General features: G+C 40.7%; 1 protein-coding gene across 3 annotated transcripts in view; it reads right to left on the minus strand.

The window, feature by feature from the left end:
• NIN (ninein) overlaps window positions 1-16,435 on the minus strand; it is a 109,957-nt gene that overhangs the window by 14,370 nt on the left and 79,152 nt on the right. For all 3 annotated transcript variants that reach the window (XM_025391888.1, XM_025391890.1, XM_025391889.1), the window contains 7 exons: window positions 14,142-14,255; window positions 10,336-10,458; window positions 9,508-9,621; window positions 7,670-7,816; window positions 5,058-5,237; window positions 3,891-4,034; window positions 1,301-1,402 (listed from right to left, as the gene is read on the minus strand). In XM_025391888.1, coding sequence (XP_025247673.1) covers window positions 1,301-1,402; window positions 3,891-4,034; window positions 5,058-5,237; window positions 7,670-7,816; window positions 9,508-9,621; window positions 10,336-10,458; window positions 14,142-14,255 — 924 coding nt within the window. The remainder of the gene's footprint in view (window positions 1-1,300; window positions 1,403-3,890; window positions 4,035-5,057; window positions 5,238-7,669; window positions 7,817-9,507; window positions 9,622-10,335; window positions 10,459-14,141; window positions 14,256-16,435) is intronic.

Below are 16,435 nucleotides of genomic sequence, written 5' to 3' on the forward strand. Positions count from 1 at the left end.
GTTCTCCTGCCTCAGCCTCCTGAGTAGCTAGGATCACAGGCGCCCACCACCATGCCCAGCTAATTTTTTTGTATTTTTAGTGGAGATGGGGTTTCACCATGTTGGCCAGGCTGGTCTCGAACTCCTGACCTCAGGTGATCCACCTGCCTCAGCCTCCCAAAGTGCTGGGATTATATGCGTGAGCCTCTGTGCCTGGCCCCATTTCTTCTTATAATTCTGGATTTAAAAATATGTGTATACATAGTACTTTTTAAGAGCACAAAAAGAATTTCTACATGTTCTTCTCTGCCTTACGTAAGTCTTATAGTTCACTAAATGTTAGATTGACTAATTTCATCTACCCAAGGTATATCAATGAAATCCTTAAGAAGGATTTATACATAAGTTTTTCTGAATACTTAGTTTAATTATAGGATATAACAATCTAGAAGACTGGAACCCAAAGTCCAAGCTGACAAGTTAGTTTTACAAATCCAGTTTTTTCTTTTTCTTTCTTTTTGAGACAGGGTCTCTCTCTGTTGCTCAGGCTGGAGTGCAGTGGCGTGATCTCGGCTCACTGCTACCTCCAACTCCTGTGCTCAAGCAATCCTCCTGCCTCAGCCTCTCAAGTAGCCGGGACTACAGGTATATACCACCACACCTGGCTAATTTTTGTATTTTTGTATTTTTTTTTGTAGAGACAGGGTTTCGCCATGTTGCCCAGGCTGGTCTTGAACTTCTGGACTTAAGCCATTTGACTGCCTCAGCCTCCCAAAGTGCTGAGATTACAGGTGTGAGCTACCATGCCTGGCCACAAATACATTTTCATAGTTATTAGATGTACCTCTCACAAGGCACTGCTGAGTTCTAAATGTAGTAATGAAGAATAGCAGCACTTGAAATTAAAACTTCCAAATGTTAATGTTCTCAAATTTCCTGCATGGATTTCCCAACTGAAGAGGGTGCTAGAGACCAATCATGTCTATAAAATGCTGCAATATAGGAGGGATCAGGGGAACTGGCATAAACACAGTGATGGCAAATCAGAGAGTCCCTGCAACCTGGATTTGCAGAGGTACAGGTCTTTGCATTTTAGGTCATCATTATTACTTCCTCTGAAAAGCAGTATGGCTTCCTATGACAGTATAATTAAGCAAAGTTGTCTATAAAACTTGGTAAGACAGACCAAAGAATTCAACTTGGCAGGGTACTTAGATTTTCACAACAGGAATTCAATGCCATGTCTAGTCTCTCCCAACAAATGGCTCATTCATGGATTAAAATATTCTTCATAGCGAAGGCCATCTGCTGAGAAACTTACCTCCATGAGCTGCTCATCCAGTTTTACTTGTTTCTTTTTCAGGCCTTCATTTTCCAAATGAATTGTTTCCAATTCTTGTTCAAGGGAATTCATCTGACTGACCTGTTTAAAAAAACAAAATGTTCCCTTTAAACAAAAACAAAAACACTTGAGTTGCTCTATTTTGACAAATCTGTGGTTGTCAGAAATCTCAACTTTTGGAAGAAATCCAAGTTAATTCAGTGACAGAAAACAAATAATACAATTCAGTGTACTGCTTACATTTAAGTGATCTAGTTTTAATCACCTGTCCTCACAGAGAATAGATTCCTTAAGGCAGCTGGCTTTTAAACTTGGATGCCACCCACTGTAAGAAATACATTTTATCTTACAACACAGTACACACACCCACACATATGTACAGTACATAGGTACATATCACTGAAATATCCTTACCATGGACCATGTACTCTGATATTTTGTATATTTTATTAATAAAAAATGCTGGTTTCCATTAAGTTGATTTATGGATCTGCAGTGGGAAAAATACTGTCTTAAGGCAAAGTTAAAGGCTTAAAATTGAGAGTACATAAAACCCGATTTATATAACTTTTCAATTTTAAAGATTTCATGACTGCTTTGTATTTTTTTTTTTTTTTTTAAATGGAGTTCACTCTGTTACCCAGGCTGGAGTGCAGTGGCACAATCTCAGCTCACTGCAACCTTCGCTTCCCGGGTTCAAGCGATTCTCCTGCCTCAGCCTCCCGAGTAGCTGGGACTGCAAGTGTGCACCACTGTGCGCAGCTAATTTTTGTGGGTTATTTTTAGAGATGGGGTTTCACCATGTTGGTGAGGCTGGTCTCGAACTCCTGACCTCATGATCCGCCCACCTTGGCCTCCCAAAGTGCTGGGATAACAGGCATGAGCCACTGCATCCAGCCTCACTTTTATAACTCTTACTACAGGAAGAACCTAGTGAGCTGCGGGACACTGAGTCAGAATATTGCTCAGTAAAAAACATACAACACTATCTTAGAAAGCTGATTTTGCTTCTATCAAAAGGAGCTGAAGAGAACAGCAAGAATTGTGAAGCAGAAGTGTAGTCTTCCAGGCCCATTTTAAAATTCAATATAAATTAAAAGCCTATCACAGACTTTTTTCTCCCTAATGAGCAGCTAAATGAAACCCATTTTCTTTCTACAAAGTTTACTTGAATGTACCTGAAATTAAATGACATTTCGGCTTTAGAGCACAACCAGGCCTTCTTACTGCAAATGGTCATAACTTTCACAAACACCAAAAATTTTATGAATATTTTATAATGAAGTATTTTTCTCAGATTTCTAAACCATATTTTTTTTATAAAGAGGTAATAGTGAAAACTGAGTTTCAGTTTAGAAAAAGAAAACAACTCTGAGAAGTCTGGTCTAGAACTCTAACTTCATGGGACAAATTACAGAAAGCAAACTGAGTGGCACTACAGAGGTGTGACCATGGGGTAGCCAGCCTCCAAGAGCCCCAAAGAGCCCCACCTCCGGGTATTCACACCCTTATACAGTCCCCTCCCACACTATACTAGGGTTAGTCTGCGTGACAAATACAATGCAGCAGAAATGTTGGTATGTCACTTGCAGGCTTAGATCATACAAGGGACCACAGCTTCTGTCTTGGTCTTTTGTCTCAGTGTCTGTTTCATCACTTCTTCTGGGGGAAGCCAGATGCTATGCCCTAAGAAAAGGCCCAGGTAGTGAAAAGCTGAGGTCTCAGGCAAGCAGCCAGCAAAGAACAGGAGCCTCTTGCTAATAGTTGCATGAATGAGCTTGGAAAGTAGATCCTCTAGCCCCAGTGAAGCCTTCAGGCAACTGCAGCCCTGGCCAACATCTAGACTGCATCCTCATGAGAACCTTGAGTTGGACCACCCAGCTAAGCTGCTTCTGAATTCCTAACTTGTAGATAAAGACAACAAACGTTGTTTTAATTTGTTACATAACAATAAAATGTACAGCCCATATTAAGATGTTTCTAATATTCGGGTGATAAATATTTTGCCAACTTATAAAGCTTCTAATACTAATAAAGATGATTAACTGCCTTCTTTAAGAAAAGTTAAATTGTTTTTCTTTTTTTTTTTTTTTTTGAGACAGTCTCGCTCTGTCACCCAGGCTGGAGTGCACTGGTGCAATCTTGGCTCACTGCAACCTCTGCCTCCCCGGTTCCAGCAATTCTTCTGCCTCAGCCTCCCAAGTAGCTAGGACTACAGGCACGTGCCACCACGCCTGGCGAATTTTTGTATTTTTTAGTAGAGATGGGTTTTACCATGTTGGCCAGGCTGGTCTCAAACTTCTGACCTCGTGATCTGCCCACATCGGCCTCCCAAAGTGCTGAGATTACAGGTGTGAACCACTGCACCCAGCCAAATTGTTTTTTTCAACCATTATTCAATCAAAAAGAACTATGATGCTATTTTGACAAGAGAACATCAGCATAAAGGGATATATGCAAAAATATGCCATCGTAATCATTTCCTTAGAAGTACACCTGAGAAGAAACACACTTAGGAACATATTATAGTGAGAACACAGACGCACGCCATATATTCTCAAAAACTCACCTTCCTGTTAGTAGGAGATCGTTCTTTCTGAAACTGATCACACTCTCTCTTTAAGCTCAATTTTTCTTGCTCTGTGGGTTTCATGGTACCTGATGGGTTTAGATGTTTTTGGTGCTTGGGAAGATTGGATTCCAGTTGACGGACCTAAAAAGAACAAATGTAAGAGGAAGAAATGCTAATACAATCACCCAGCCAGCAAAAACAACAAACATAGGGAAAGTTTTAATTCAGTACGTGAGTCCTGTTATAACTTTCTTTTTCAGTCAAGCCTGTAAATACTCGAAGCTAGCTTTTCTGGATTTCAAAAGACCCTTTCTAGGTAAGTCTGCTTAGGTCTACAAACCCAACACTGTAAGGAACAAGACAGGGAAGAGGAGACTTCTGGTCTACTAACTCTCCAGGAGTCAACAGTGTATGTGATGTGGCTGCCAGGAAAGCAGGCACAGCAGTCCCAGGCCCTTTTTTTCTGACATGAACACTACTTTTAGGAGAGAATGGGCTGACAGTCCCATCTGCTCTTATTGGACTGTTCACATCTCAAACAGTTCTATGAGGACATGAACCATGTCTGTCCTGCTCACTACTGCAGCGTCAGTGATAGCAGTTTCTGGCATGGAGTAGATGTTCTAAATAAATATCTGCGACTCTTCAGAGTTCCTCCTCAAAAGAGGTGTTAAGCATAGGTTAAATATCATTGGGAGGCTATGCACCAGAGGTAAGGAATTCCAGCACCAAGTTGGTGGTTGGAAAAGACCTTTAAAGATGATTCTAACCTTGAAATGCTGTCTTTTAAAGGAGGCACCTTTTTCTCTCATGAGGAGTTATTTAGACCTGCAAGATCTGAGTCTGGTTTTACCATTTTTGTACACTAGTCTTGGTGGCTGGCCAATGTGAAGAATACACGGTTCACATAATTTCCATGAGTCTACATTTTGGATATGAAGATTAAAGTCAAATATATTTTAATATAAAACTGCTGTAATATTTTATAAACAGGATAAAATTATATGTGAGTAAATGATAAATTACACATTCTTAAAATAAGTCTGCTATAGCAAGATACTCAAATCCGTACCTTAGAACCATTCCAATCATATCCAACATTCATTTTCATATCAAACTAGTCATTTTCAAACATAGGCCATGATGTGCAGCTTCTCAAGTTACCTTCTCCCGGGAGTGCGTAAGCTCTGCTTTGGTGTTCTGTACCACGGTCTGGAGCCTCTCATTCTCTTGCCAAAGCAGCTGCTGTTCCTCATTCATCAGATGATCCAACTTGTCCCAGGACAGCCTTTTCTGCTGGTTATGGAGCCCTGATGGATGAGTAGCTGTTTCTGGGGCCCAGCTCTTAAGAGAATTGTAGAGTGTAAGCCTTAAAAACAAGCTATTGGGTAATTTCTGTTTTGAGACAGGTGTCATATTTACCCAATGACAGTGACTCCTAGTAAGTACCTTTCAATTGTCCCCTCAGTCTTCTAATGAAAGTATGTGTATGTATATATAAATATGAATAAAACAATATTCTTGAAGTTTGATTTTTAAAAAAAAAGGTTTGGAGAGTCTCTGTTTAAAATGGTCTTTGTCAAAACAGCCATGCCATTTCCAATAGTGAATATGACTGAAGGGCAAGGTCCAGTTCCATAAAGGACTCAAGTGTATCGAGATTGGTGGCTTAAAAGTTGCTTCATTCTGGCCGAGCGCGGTGGCTCACGCCTGTAATCCCAGCACTTTGGGAGGCTGAGGTGGGCAGATCACAAGGTCAGGAGATCGAGACCATCCTGGCTAATAGCGTGAAACCCCATCTCTACTAAAAATACAAAAAAATTAGCCGGGCATGGTGGCGGGCACCTATTGTCCCAGCTACTCGGGAGGCTGAGGCAGCAGAATGGCGTGAACCCGGGAGGCGGAGGTTGCAGTGAGCCGAGATCGCGCCACTGCACTTCATCCTGGGCAACAGAGTGAGACTCTGTCTCAAAAAAAATAAATAAAAATAAAAAAAGTTGCTTCATTCTTATGAAGTTATCTTTGAGCCCAGAAGATATTCATTTGATTCACAGAGGACATAAAGAGAAAGCTGAGATGCACTGCTAACTCGAAAGCTTTCACAAGCTAAACTCTACTTTCATTTTCACATATGCAATCATATCCTTTTTTTAGAATTCAAAGCACATATTGTCCATGTAATTAACATCTGAATTCAGAAATGTGCTTTCAGCTACCAAAGTGATTTTTTGGATCTTGAAAATGATTTAAAAAATAAAAAAGATAACACAAATAGATAAGCCTCTTGCCTTTTAAACCAAACATGAAAAAAAAAAAAGGGTACAATCTCATTTTGAGAAAGTCAACCCAGAAGTAATTTCAAAAATGGAAACTTTTTTGAGACAGAGTCTCACTCTGTCACCCAGGCTGGAGTGTAGTGGTGCAATCTCAGCTCACTGCAACCTCCACCTGCCGGGCTCAAGCAATTCTTATGCCTCAGCCTTCCCAGCAGCTGGGATTGGGAATTACCACGACCTGGCTAATGGTTTTTTTTTGAGACAAAGTCTAGCTCTGTTGCTTAGGCTTGAGTGCACTGGCACGATCTTGGCTCACTGTAACCTCTGCCTTCCAGGTTCAAGTGATTCTCCTGCCTTAGCCTCCCAAGTAGCTGGGATTACAGGCACCTGCCACCATGCCCAGCTAAATTTTGTATTTTTAGTAGAGATGGGGTTTCACCGTGTTGGGCAGGCTGGTCTTGAACTCCTGACCTTGTGATCTGTCCCCCTAGGCCTCCCAAAGTGCTGGGATTACAAGCATGAGCCACCACGCCCGGCCATTTTTGTATTTGTAGCAGAGACAGGATTTTGCCATGTTGGTCAGGCTGGTCTTGAACTCCTGGCCTCAAGTGGTCTGCCTGCCTCGGCCTCCCAAAGTACTGGAATTACAGGCATGAGCCACCACGCCCAGCCCAAAACAACTATCTTAATTTTTTACAAAAATTTCACCAAGAGAATTAGTGTCTACTTTTTTTGTAGGACAAAATCTTGACATCTACCCCAAAACTGGTATCTATAACATTGTTCTTAATTTATTTGCACACAGATTAGGCAGCATTGTGACTTACTAAAATGAGACACTTTCTACCACACCACCATAATGTGTCAGCCAGCTAACGCTTTAATCAGTTCTTCCTGGACTTTCTCGTGCCACAGCAACCTATCTGTAGCAATGAATTATCTCCTGAAATAATTCTATTGTATCTCCTGAAATAATTCTAATACTATTGTTTTATGCCTTTTTAGCAGAAGTTGTACTTTTTTGCAAGTCTGCGTATATGTTCCAGATTGATTTCTTTCAATGTTTTTCTTCACTTGATTTTTTTTAAGGTCGCACAAATACTTTTATCTACCATTTAACAAAATGTTTTAGTTTTGTTATTACAAAACTCAATTCAGTCATGGTCTTCTGACTTGCTCAATACAAAAAAAGACCTGTTTTATATCATTATGGTTTCATCTATATGAAGTTTAGAAAAAAGCATCCCTAAACTACAGTGGCAGAGGGTACAAAAGTGGTTCCCTTGGGGTTACCAACTAGAGGGAACGAGAGAGAGCCTGTTGGGTGCTGGAAATGTTCTGCCTTTTTATCTAAGTGATGGTTATACAAACACATACAGATACATAAAATATGCATATTTATATATACATGCATATACATATAATAACCAAGTTGTAGACTTAAGATGTGTATGCTTTACTGTAAATAACTTATACCTAAATAAAAAAAGAACAAATCACCTTGCCACCAGCATTCTGAAGTTGCTTATGCAAAGACATCAGTTCTTGTTTTAAAGCCTCCTTTTCCTGCTGAGTCACTCGCAGGTCAGATTTCATCTGGGACATTTGCAGGTTTACATTCTGCAGGGTGTCTTCTAAATTCTGAACCTGTATCATGAGAATGATCTTTTACCACTACACAAACTTGTGGTTTCACCTCTAGCATGTTCAGGAATGAATAAGGACAAAAGAACTTTCAGGTCCCTTTGTTTCTCTTTACTAAATCAGTAGCTCAGGGGAAACCCAGGATAGTATGTATATTTACAGGATGTTGAATTATATTTAGGACAATGATGAACTATGTCTGGAGCAAGGTATTGCTGATAGTCATCTGGTAGATTACTAAATGGTATCTTACAGAACCAATGGGTACCAACTGGTATCACAAAAGATGGTTTCACTGAATTTTGTAGAAATTATGTTTTAGCCTGAGATGTTGGACTGTAAAGGGCCCTCTTAGTTGAAAATAAAAATGTATACTTGCAGACTTCTATTCTAGGCTAGGCTAGGCATGGTGGCTCACACCTGGAATGCCAGCACTTTGGGAGGCCAAGGCAGGAGGATCGCTTGAGCCCAGGAGTTTGAAACTAGTCTAGGCAAGATGGCAAGATCCCCATCTCTACAAAAATAAAAAGCCGAGTGTGGTGGCGTGCGCCTGTAGTCCCAGCTACCTGGAAGGCTGAGGTGGGAGAATCCTTTGAGCCCAGGAGTTTGAGGTGGCAGTGAGCGGTGATCCGGCCTGGGATACAAAGGGAGACCTCATCTCTTTTTTTTTTTTTTTTTTTTGGAGACAAAGTCTTGCTCTGTTGCCCAGGCTGGATGGAGTGCAGTGGTGTGATCTCGGCTCACTGCAACCTCCACCTCCTGGGAGCCATTCTCCTGCCTCAGCCTCCCAAGTAGCTGGGACTACAGGCGCCCACCACCACGCCTGGCAAATTCTTTGTATTTTTAGTAGAGACGGGGTTTCACTGTGTTAGCCAGGATGGTCTCGATCTCCTGACCTCATGATCCTCCCGCCTCAGCCTCCCAAAGTGCTGGGATGACAGGCATGAGCCACTGCGCCCGGCTGAGACATCACCTCTTAAAGAAGAATCCTATTTTACGCTAATATCGCATATAAATTCCAATTTGAAAAATTTAAATTCATAAAAGGAATGTTGATACAGATCTTTAAAATAGGGTATACACTGCCTTAGAAGTCCTATTTATAAATTAGGAACAAGCAGTCACTTTTACGCACTATTCTGAAGTCTTCATAATTAATAAACTTTGAGGGAAATATTATTTAAATTATGCCACAATATATTTGAAATATTTAAATCATTTTGTCACACTACATTTACTTTTTTTTTTTTTTTTGAGATGGAGTCTCGCTCTGTTGTCTAGGCTGAAGTGTACTAGTGTGATCTCAGCTCACTGCAGCCTCCGCCTCCTAGGTTCAAACAATTCTCCTGCCTCAGCCTTCAGAGTAGCTGGGACTACAGGCATGCGACACCACAACTGGCTTTTTAAAAAAATTTTTAGTAGAGATGAGGTTTCACCATGTTGGTCAGGCTAGTCTCAAACTCCTGACCTCAAGTGATCTCCCCACCTCGGCCTCCCAAAGTGCTGGGATAACAGGTGTGAGCCACCATGCCCAGCCTTGCCACGCTATAAACACACATCAAACATTGGTCAAATTGAATCATTTGGAACCCTCTTACGCTACTTGCACCTGGAGCATTCTTTTTCCTGGGATATTTGGTGGAAGATCTAGGAGAATACTAACTGTGAAGATGAAACAAGAATTGTCCACATACCTTTTCCTGAGAAGCCACCAGCTGTGACTTTAAGCTCGCACTCTCATGTTCCCAGGATTTCTGTTCCTGCTTCATCGTCTCAATTCTGTGCTCTAAAAGACTTGATTTTGCCAACTGTTTCAGGAAGGGGAAAAGAGGTAAGAGGGCATTTTTGCAAACATAGCTAGCCTTAATTTATATGCCTGCACTTACACTGTCAAGAATAAGCACCATCTATTTATGTGGGGGAGCAGGGCAAGGTCAAAGGAAATGGTCTTCCTGGCTCCAAATCAAGACAAACCAAAGACTGTTTTACACGTCTAATTTTGAGGAGTTGCTTCTTTTTGGAAATTTCCTATTTTTCTTTTCTATTGCTTCATGGTTTGAGGGTGGAAGATGGTAAGCTGGAAGGCTATTAAAAATCTCAAGAGCACACCACAGGAAGAAAACACAGAATATCTATTAAGGTAAGTGGGGGAAAAAGGTGGTGGTTTTGGATTTGCTAAGGAAGATAAAAGAGAAAAAAAGTGTTTGTCTATAAAATTGACCTCAGATTATTAAACACATATTTATATTATAACAAAATAGTATAAAGTAGCACTGTGATATGATAATGAGACAAATTTTATATTATCAAGTTTAATAATATAATTAGTAAACAACTAATTTAGACTCCATCAGTCTTGGCTACAGGAAGTCTAGGGTCACAGAATGCCAAAGAAATGTTGCTCCAGGACACTCTGGAACAACAGACTACCACAGAAGGCCCCTGTGCCACTGTTCACAGAGAAAGGTTCATTATGGTGTGTATTGTATACGATGATGGCAAAGTCTTATTATTTTTACTACCTTATCAATACAGCTATTTAATTCCTCACTCAGAGCTTCCTTTTCTTTCAGCAGTTTTTCATTGTAGCTTAGAACACTAGAGACTTTTTGCTGGAAGTCAGAGAGATCGGGACATCTGTGCAGCTGTAAGAGATAAACAAATGAGCCATCCCATCATATCTCATGGCTGTAAGTACAAAGGGGTGTTTCTCAATAAGGCATTTTCACAGCTGCTGCTATTTGCCTATCTGTAGATATTTCAGAGGACATAAACTCTAGCAGAGACTATAATAAACTTCAAGGATTCCCTTCTGGCTTCTCTCTGCTCCCCAGCTGACTGTTGAAATGTCTGCTTAGGTGGATTCAACCAGACAGACATTGTTAAATAATGATCCTAGCTCTCCATTTTACCTTCAGGGTAAAATAACATACTGCCATTCTGTCATCAATTTAACACATGTAGCATATTACATTTTCCTCATGCTTTTAACTAGAAAAATGTTTTTCAAAAAATCAGTCAAGACTATAGAATTGGGCTGTGGGGGTGGCTCACACCTGTAATCCCAGCACTTTGGGAAGCCAAGGTGGGGAGGATCACTTGACGTCAAGAGTTTGAGGTCAGCCTGGTGAACATGGTGAAACCTCGTCTTTATTAAAAATACAAAAATTAGCCAGACATGGTGGTGCACGCCTGTAATCCCAGCCACTTGGGAGGCTGAGGCAGGAGAATTGCTTGAACCTGAGAGGCGGAGGCTGCAGTGAGCCAAGATGACTGCACTCCAGGCTGCGCGACAGAGACTCTGTCTCCAAAACAAAAGCACCCTAGAATTGGCATGGACCACATACAGGGTATGTGGCAAAACCCAAAGGCAAGTTTAAAGATAAAACCATGTTTTCAGCTTGTTCCCTGTACTCTTCCTTTCAGAAGATGCCTACACTGACTGGCCAGTAAAATAATGTTGGTGTGAACACACTGGCTTTTCCTCTCTACTTCATGAAATCAAGACAAACCAAATACTGTTTTTATTCCTTTTCAACATCAATGCTGGTACTAATCTCATTTTGGGCTGGATACTTCTTCGTCAGGAGTTGGGGGTCAGGGGACATTCTGGACATTGTAGGATGTTTCACAGCATCTCTGGCTTTATTCACAAGATGCCAGTAACCCCCTAGCTTCCAGTTGTGAAAATAAAAAATGTGCCCAGACGCTGATAAATGTTCTGGGGTGGGAGGGCAATCCTCACCCCCTTACCCTGTTGAGAACTCATGCTTTAAAGAGGCTGTTTCTTATACTTAACCCTTTCCCATAGTTCATAGGTTTTTAACTTTCCTCTATTTCACTTGGCTCTTCAATTCTTTATTATTATGATTTTACGACCATCTTTCTACTTCCTGAACCTGAAATTCTTTCACATTTAGCTGTAGGAATAGACCTTCAGGGATGAATCTTGTCTTCAACTGGCGACAAATCCAGCACACCTTACAAATCTGAACAAGTCAGAAGGATATAGGAAAATGTATTCTGAAATGCCTGGGCACTGGTTTAATAAAGGACCTTCTACTTTATCCACTGCCTTGCCTCCCCACCCTCCAGACACCCATAAAGCTTGATACCACTTTGGATGTCTGTAGACTGGCATGTGACTTCTGCTAATGCTATTTGTGTTTCCTTTCAGTGCAACAAATAACACACATAGATGTGCTTTGTGAACTCTGAATCACAGTAGCATACACAGTGACACATGCCTTCTAGGTCTACGTTGTATAACAGCAATGATAGGCTGATACTACCCTATTCTTGGCATCCAAAAGGATCCAGGTGCCTGATAAAACAGCTTTCCACCAAAAGCAGACCAGGCTATTTCTTCATCTCACTATACCAATGCCTCTGTTTAAAAAAATAAAATAAATAAATAAATGAAAAGATGCTGATGACGTCCTCATCATGTTATTTTTCTCCTAGCTCTGCTGCTTTCCTTCTGTTCTCCAGCTTAGCAAAGCCACAAAGCACACATTTCCCATACTATGAATTTGAAACCAATCATTATCATCTAAAGGCTGAACAACAGATAGGCTTTCAAAAAGTCAAGGAAAAAAGGATGCTCAAGTTAATTAGGATAAAGTTGGTAATAACAGCCTTGGAATACTTCACCCCACAGAAAGGCCCTATGAGTTTTAACTTCTGTTATGTTTATCTGGACAGGCAACTTCTCTAGTCACAGCAGAACATGCATTTTGCATAGCAGTAGTTGACTTGAAAAGGTTCCTATAAAGCATTTATTGAGTACCAGTACTGTACTAGGCATTATGAAAGACACACATACCCTGAGGGTTTATAATGCTATTAAGAAAGCCAGACTCATAGGAGTCAATCAGATCCACATAAACATAACACCAGATGGTATAGACTCAATGTTTCCACATTTAGGAAAGGACAACTTTGTGCTTACAGGCTGAAGAGACAGATGTAAGACAGAAAATTTTATATGAGTGCCATCATCTGATGCTGAAGTAAACAAATGGAAAAACTAAATTTTCCTACTATAAATCAGTATTGTTCCAATTGAAAGACTCCTGTAAATACTGAAAATTAGGACAATGTTTAGGACACAATTTTTTTTCCAACAATGCATTTCTCCATGGGAGGACATAATTTTTAAGTTGAAATCTCTTTCATATTTAAAAATAAGCCTTTTTAATTTATTTTTTTTTTGAGACAGAGTGTTCTGTCACCCAGGCTGGAGTGCAGGGGCACAGCAGCGCAATCTCAGCTCACTGGAGGCTTGACTTCCTGACTTCAGGTGATCCTCCCATCTCAGCCTCCTGAGTAGCTGGGACTACAGGTGCACACCACTACGCCCAGCTAATTTTTTGTAGAGATATGGTTTTGTCCTGTTGCCCAGGCTGGTCTCAAATTCCTGGCCTCAAGTGATCTGCCCACCTTGGCCTCCCAAAGTATTGGGGTGACAGGCATGAGCCACTGCGCCTGGTCTAAAGTTAAGCCTTTGAAACTTTGAAATAGGCTTCTGAAGGCCAAATTCATAAGTGAGACTGCATGCCATCATGCTCTAGAATTGATGCCTCAGTTGCTACAGAAAAACGCAGAAGGACCGGCTTCATCAGTGTCTCACAAATCAGTGTGAACAGAATTAGAAAAGTTATAAGCAAGATAGTCCCCCTCCTTTTAGACAAACATATGTTACTTTATCTATAACCTGACTGAGTGAAAGAACAACAATTTCTTAAACTGAAGTGGTTGGGATTCATTCATGATAATAGAATTTTAGAGTGGGCCGGATGCAGTGGCTCACACCTGTAATCCCAGCACTTTAGGGGCTGACGTGGACGGATTGCTTGAGCCCAGGAGTTCGAGACCAGTCTGGCCAACATGGCAAAACCCCACCTCTACTAAAAACACAGAAATTATCTGGGTGTGGTGGTGGGCACCTGTAATCCCAGCTGCTCGGGAGGCTGAGGCACGAGAATTGCTTGAGCCTGGGAGCCAGAGGTTGCAGTGAGCTGAGATTGCACCACTGCACTCCACTCTAGGCAACAGAGGGAAGAAGGAAACTGTCTTAAAAAAAAGGGGGGGGATTTTAGAGTGTACAACATATATAAGTTAGATGCATGGATAATTAGCAATAGCCTTTACAAATCTGATTTTGCCCTTTAGGTCCTCAACTTTGCCAAGCAGCAAGTCCTCAGCTACAAAGCTAGTTGATAGGACTCGGTACAAAAGACAACTGGTGGCTAGAAATACCAGCCCACCAGGAGCCCACCAGGTACATATTGTTCTGTGAACCCCCCTAAGCTGCACACAGCCTTACCTGTTTCATTTTCTCCAGTTCATCTTTGAGAAGGAGGTTTTCCTGTTCCACAATATGGGTCTGTATTTTAATTTCAGAGAGTTCTGCCTCTAGAGAAGACACTAAAGTGGAGGACTAAGAGAAAAATAAAAAAGTCAAATAACATACATATTTAGACTGGGGAAACTTACTAAGTTCATTAAAGGCCATAGGAAGGAAATAATAATATGAACTCAATGACACTGTTTTATGACCATTTTTTATCCTTATACGTAAAAGACTTTCCACTTAAACGGCATGGAAAATTCAACACCACTTCATGCTAAAAACTCTCAATAAACTAGGTATTGATGGAACGTATCTCCAAATAATAAGAGCTATTTATGACAAACCCACAGCCAATATCATACTGAATGGGTAAAAGCTGGAAGCATGCCCTTTGAAAACTGGCATAAGACAAGGATGCCCTCTCTCACCACTCCTATTCAACATAGTGTTGGAAGTTCTGGCCAGGAATTTCTTTCTCAGTCAGGCAAGAGAAAGAAATGAAGGGTATTCAAATAGGAAGAGAGGAAGTCAAATTGTCTGTTTGCAGATGACATGATTGTATATTTAGAAAACCCCATTGTCTCAGCCCAAATCTCCTTAAGCTGATAAGCGACTTCAGCAAAGTCTCAGGATACAAAATCAATGTGCAAAAATCACAAGCATTCCTATATGCCAATAATAGTCAAATCATGAGTGAACTTCCATTCACAATTGCTACCAAGAGAATAAAAATACCTAGGAATCCAACTTACAAGGGACATGAAGGTCATCTTCAATGAGAACTACAAACCACTGCTCAAGGAAATAAGAGAGGACACAAACAAATGGAAAAACATTCCATGCTCATGGATAGGAAGAAACAATATCATGAAAATGGTCATACTGCCCAAAGTAATTTATAGATTCAATGCTGTTTCCATCAAGCTACCATTGACTTTCTTCACAGAATTAGAAAAAACTACTTTAAATTTCATATGGAACCAAAAAGCCCATATAGCCACAACAATCCTAAGCAAAAAGAACAAAGCTGGGGGCATCACGCTACCTGACTTCAAACTCTACTACAAGGCTACAGTAACCAAAACAGCATGGTATTGGTACCAAAACAGATATATGGACCAATGGAACAGAATAGAGACCTCAGAAATAACGCCACACATCTACCACCATCTGATCTTTGACAAACCTGACAAAAGCAATGGGGAAAGGATTCCTATTTAATAAATGGTGTTGGGAAAACTGGCTAGCCATATGCAGAAAACTGAAACTGGAACGCTTCTTTATACCTTATACAAAAATCAGCTCAAGATGGATTAAAGACTTAAACAAAAGACCTAAAACCCTAACAACCCTAGAAGAAAACCTAGGCAATACCATTCAGGACATAGGTATGGACAAAGACTTCATGATTTCTAAGGTAAGTTTTGCATGTTTCTACACTGTAAAATTACTGTCTTTTTCTTGGAGGAGATACTTTGAGGCTATACAAATCCTGTTTCTCCTCAAACTTCTGCTTATTAATGCTAGCATCTATCAATGCATGTTGTCTACAACTATTATTACTGGGGTGTTTGCCTAATGATGGTTTTCTATTTTCTTCATTTATTGGAATTAGAGCTGTTGTCTTCCCTCCCCGCTTAATTTTTTTATATCGATATGGACTCATATTTATTTATTCAGTTTTTTTGGTGGCTAGACAAGGTCTCACTCTGCTGCCCAGGCTGAAGTGCAGTGGTGCAGTCTTGGCTCACTGCAGCCTCAACCTCCCGGGCTCAAGCAATTCTCCCGCCTCAGCCTCCTGAATAGCTGGGACTATAGGGGCATGCCACCATGCCCCGCTAATTTTTTTTTTTATTCTTTGTAGAGATGGGGTTTCACCATGTTGGCCAGGCTGGCTGCAAACTCCTGGGCTCAAGTGATCCACCTGCCTTGACCTCACAAAGTGCTGGGACTACAGGCATGAGCCACTATACCCTGGCTGGTATTTATTGTAGTCTATGTTTATTTCATAATTATTTTATTCTATACTATCATTTATTTTGGTGATCAAATTGTTCCAGCTTTGGCCATTAGGAGCCCCTTCAGCTAGGGGCCTGTGCCCTTTTGACATGTCCTGTCTTTTTTTCAAAGGATATGAACAGACATTTCTCAAAAGAAGACATTCATACAGCCAACAGACATATGAAAAAATGCTCATCATCACTGGCCATCAGAGAAATGCAAATCAAAACCACAATGAGATACCATCTCACACCAGTTAGAATGGC

Source organism: Theropithecus gelada, chromosome 7b, assembly GCF_003255815.1.
Source record: "Theropithecus gelada isolate Dixy chromosome 7b, Tgel_1.0, whole genome shotgun sequence".
Taxonomy (NCBI): Eukaryota; Metazoa; Chordata; class Mammalia; order Primates; family Cercopithecidae; genus Theropithecus; species Theropithecus gelada.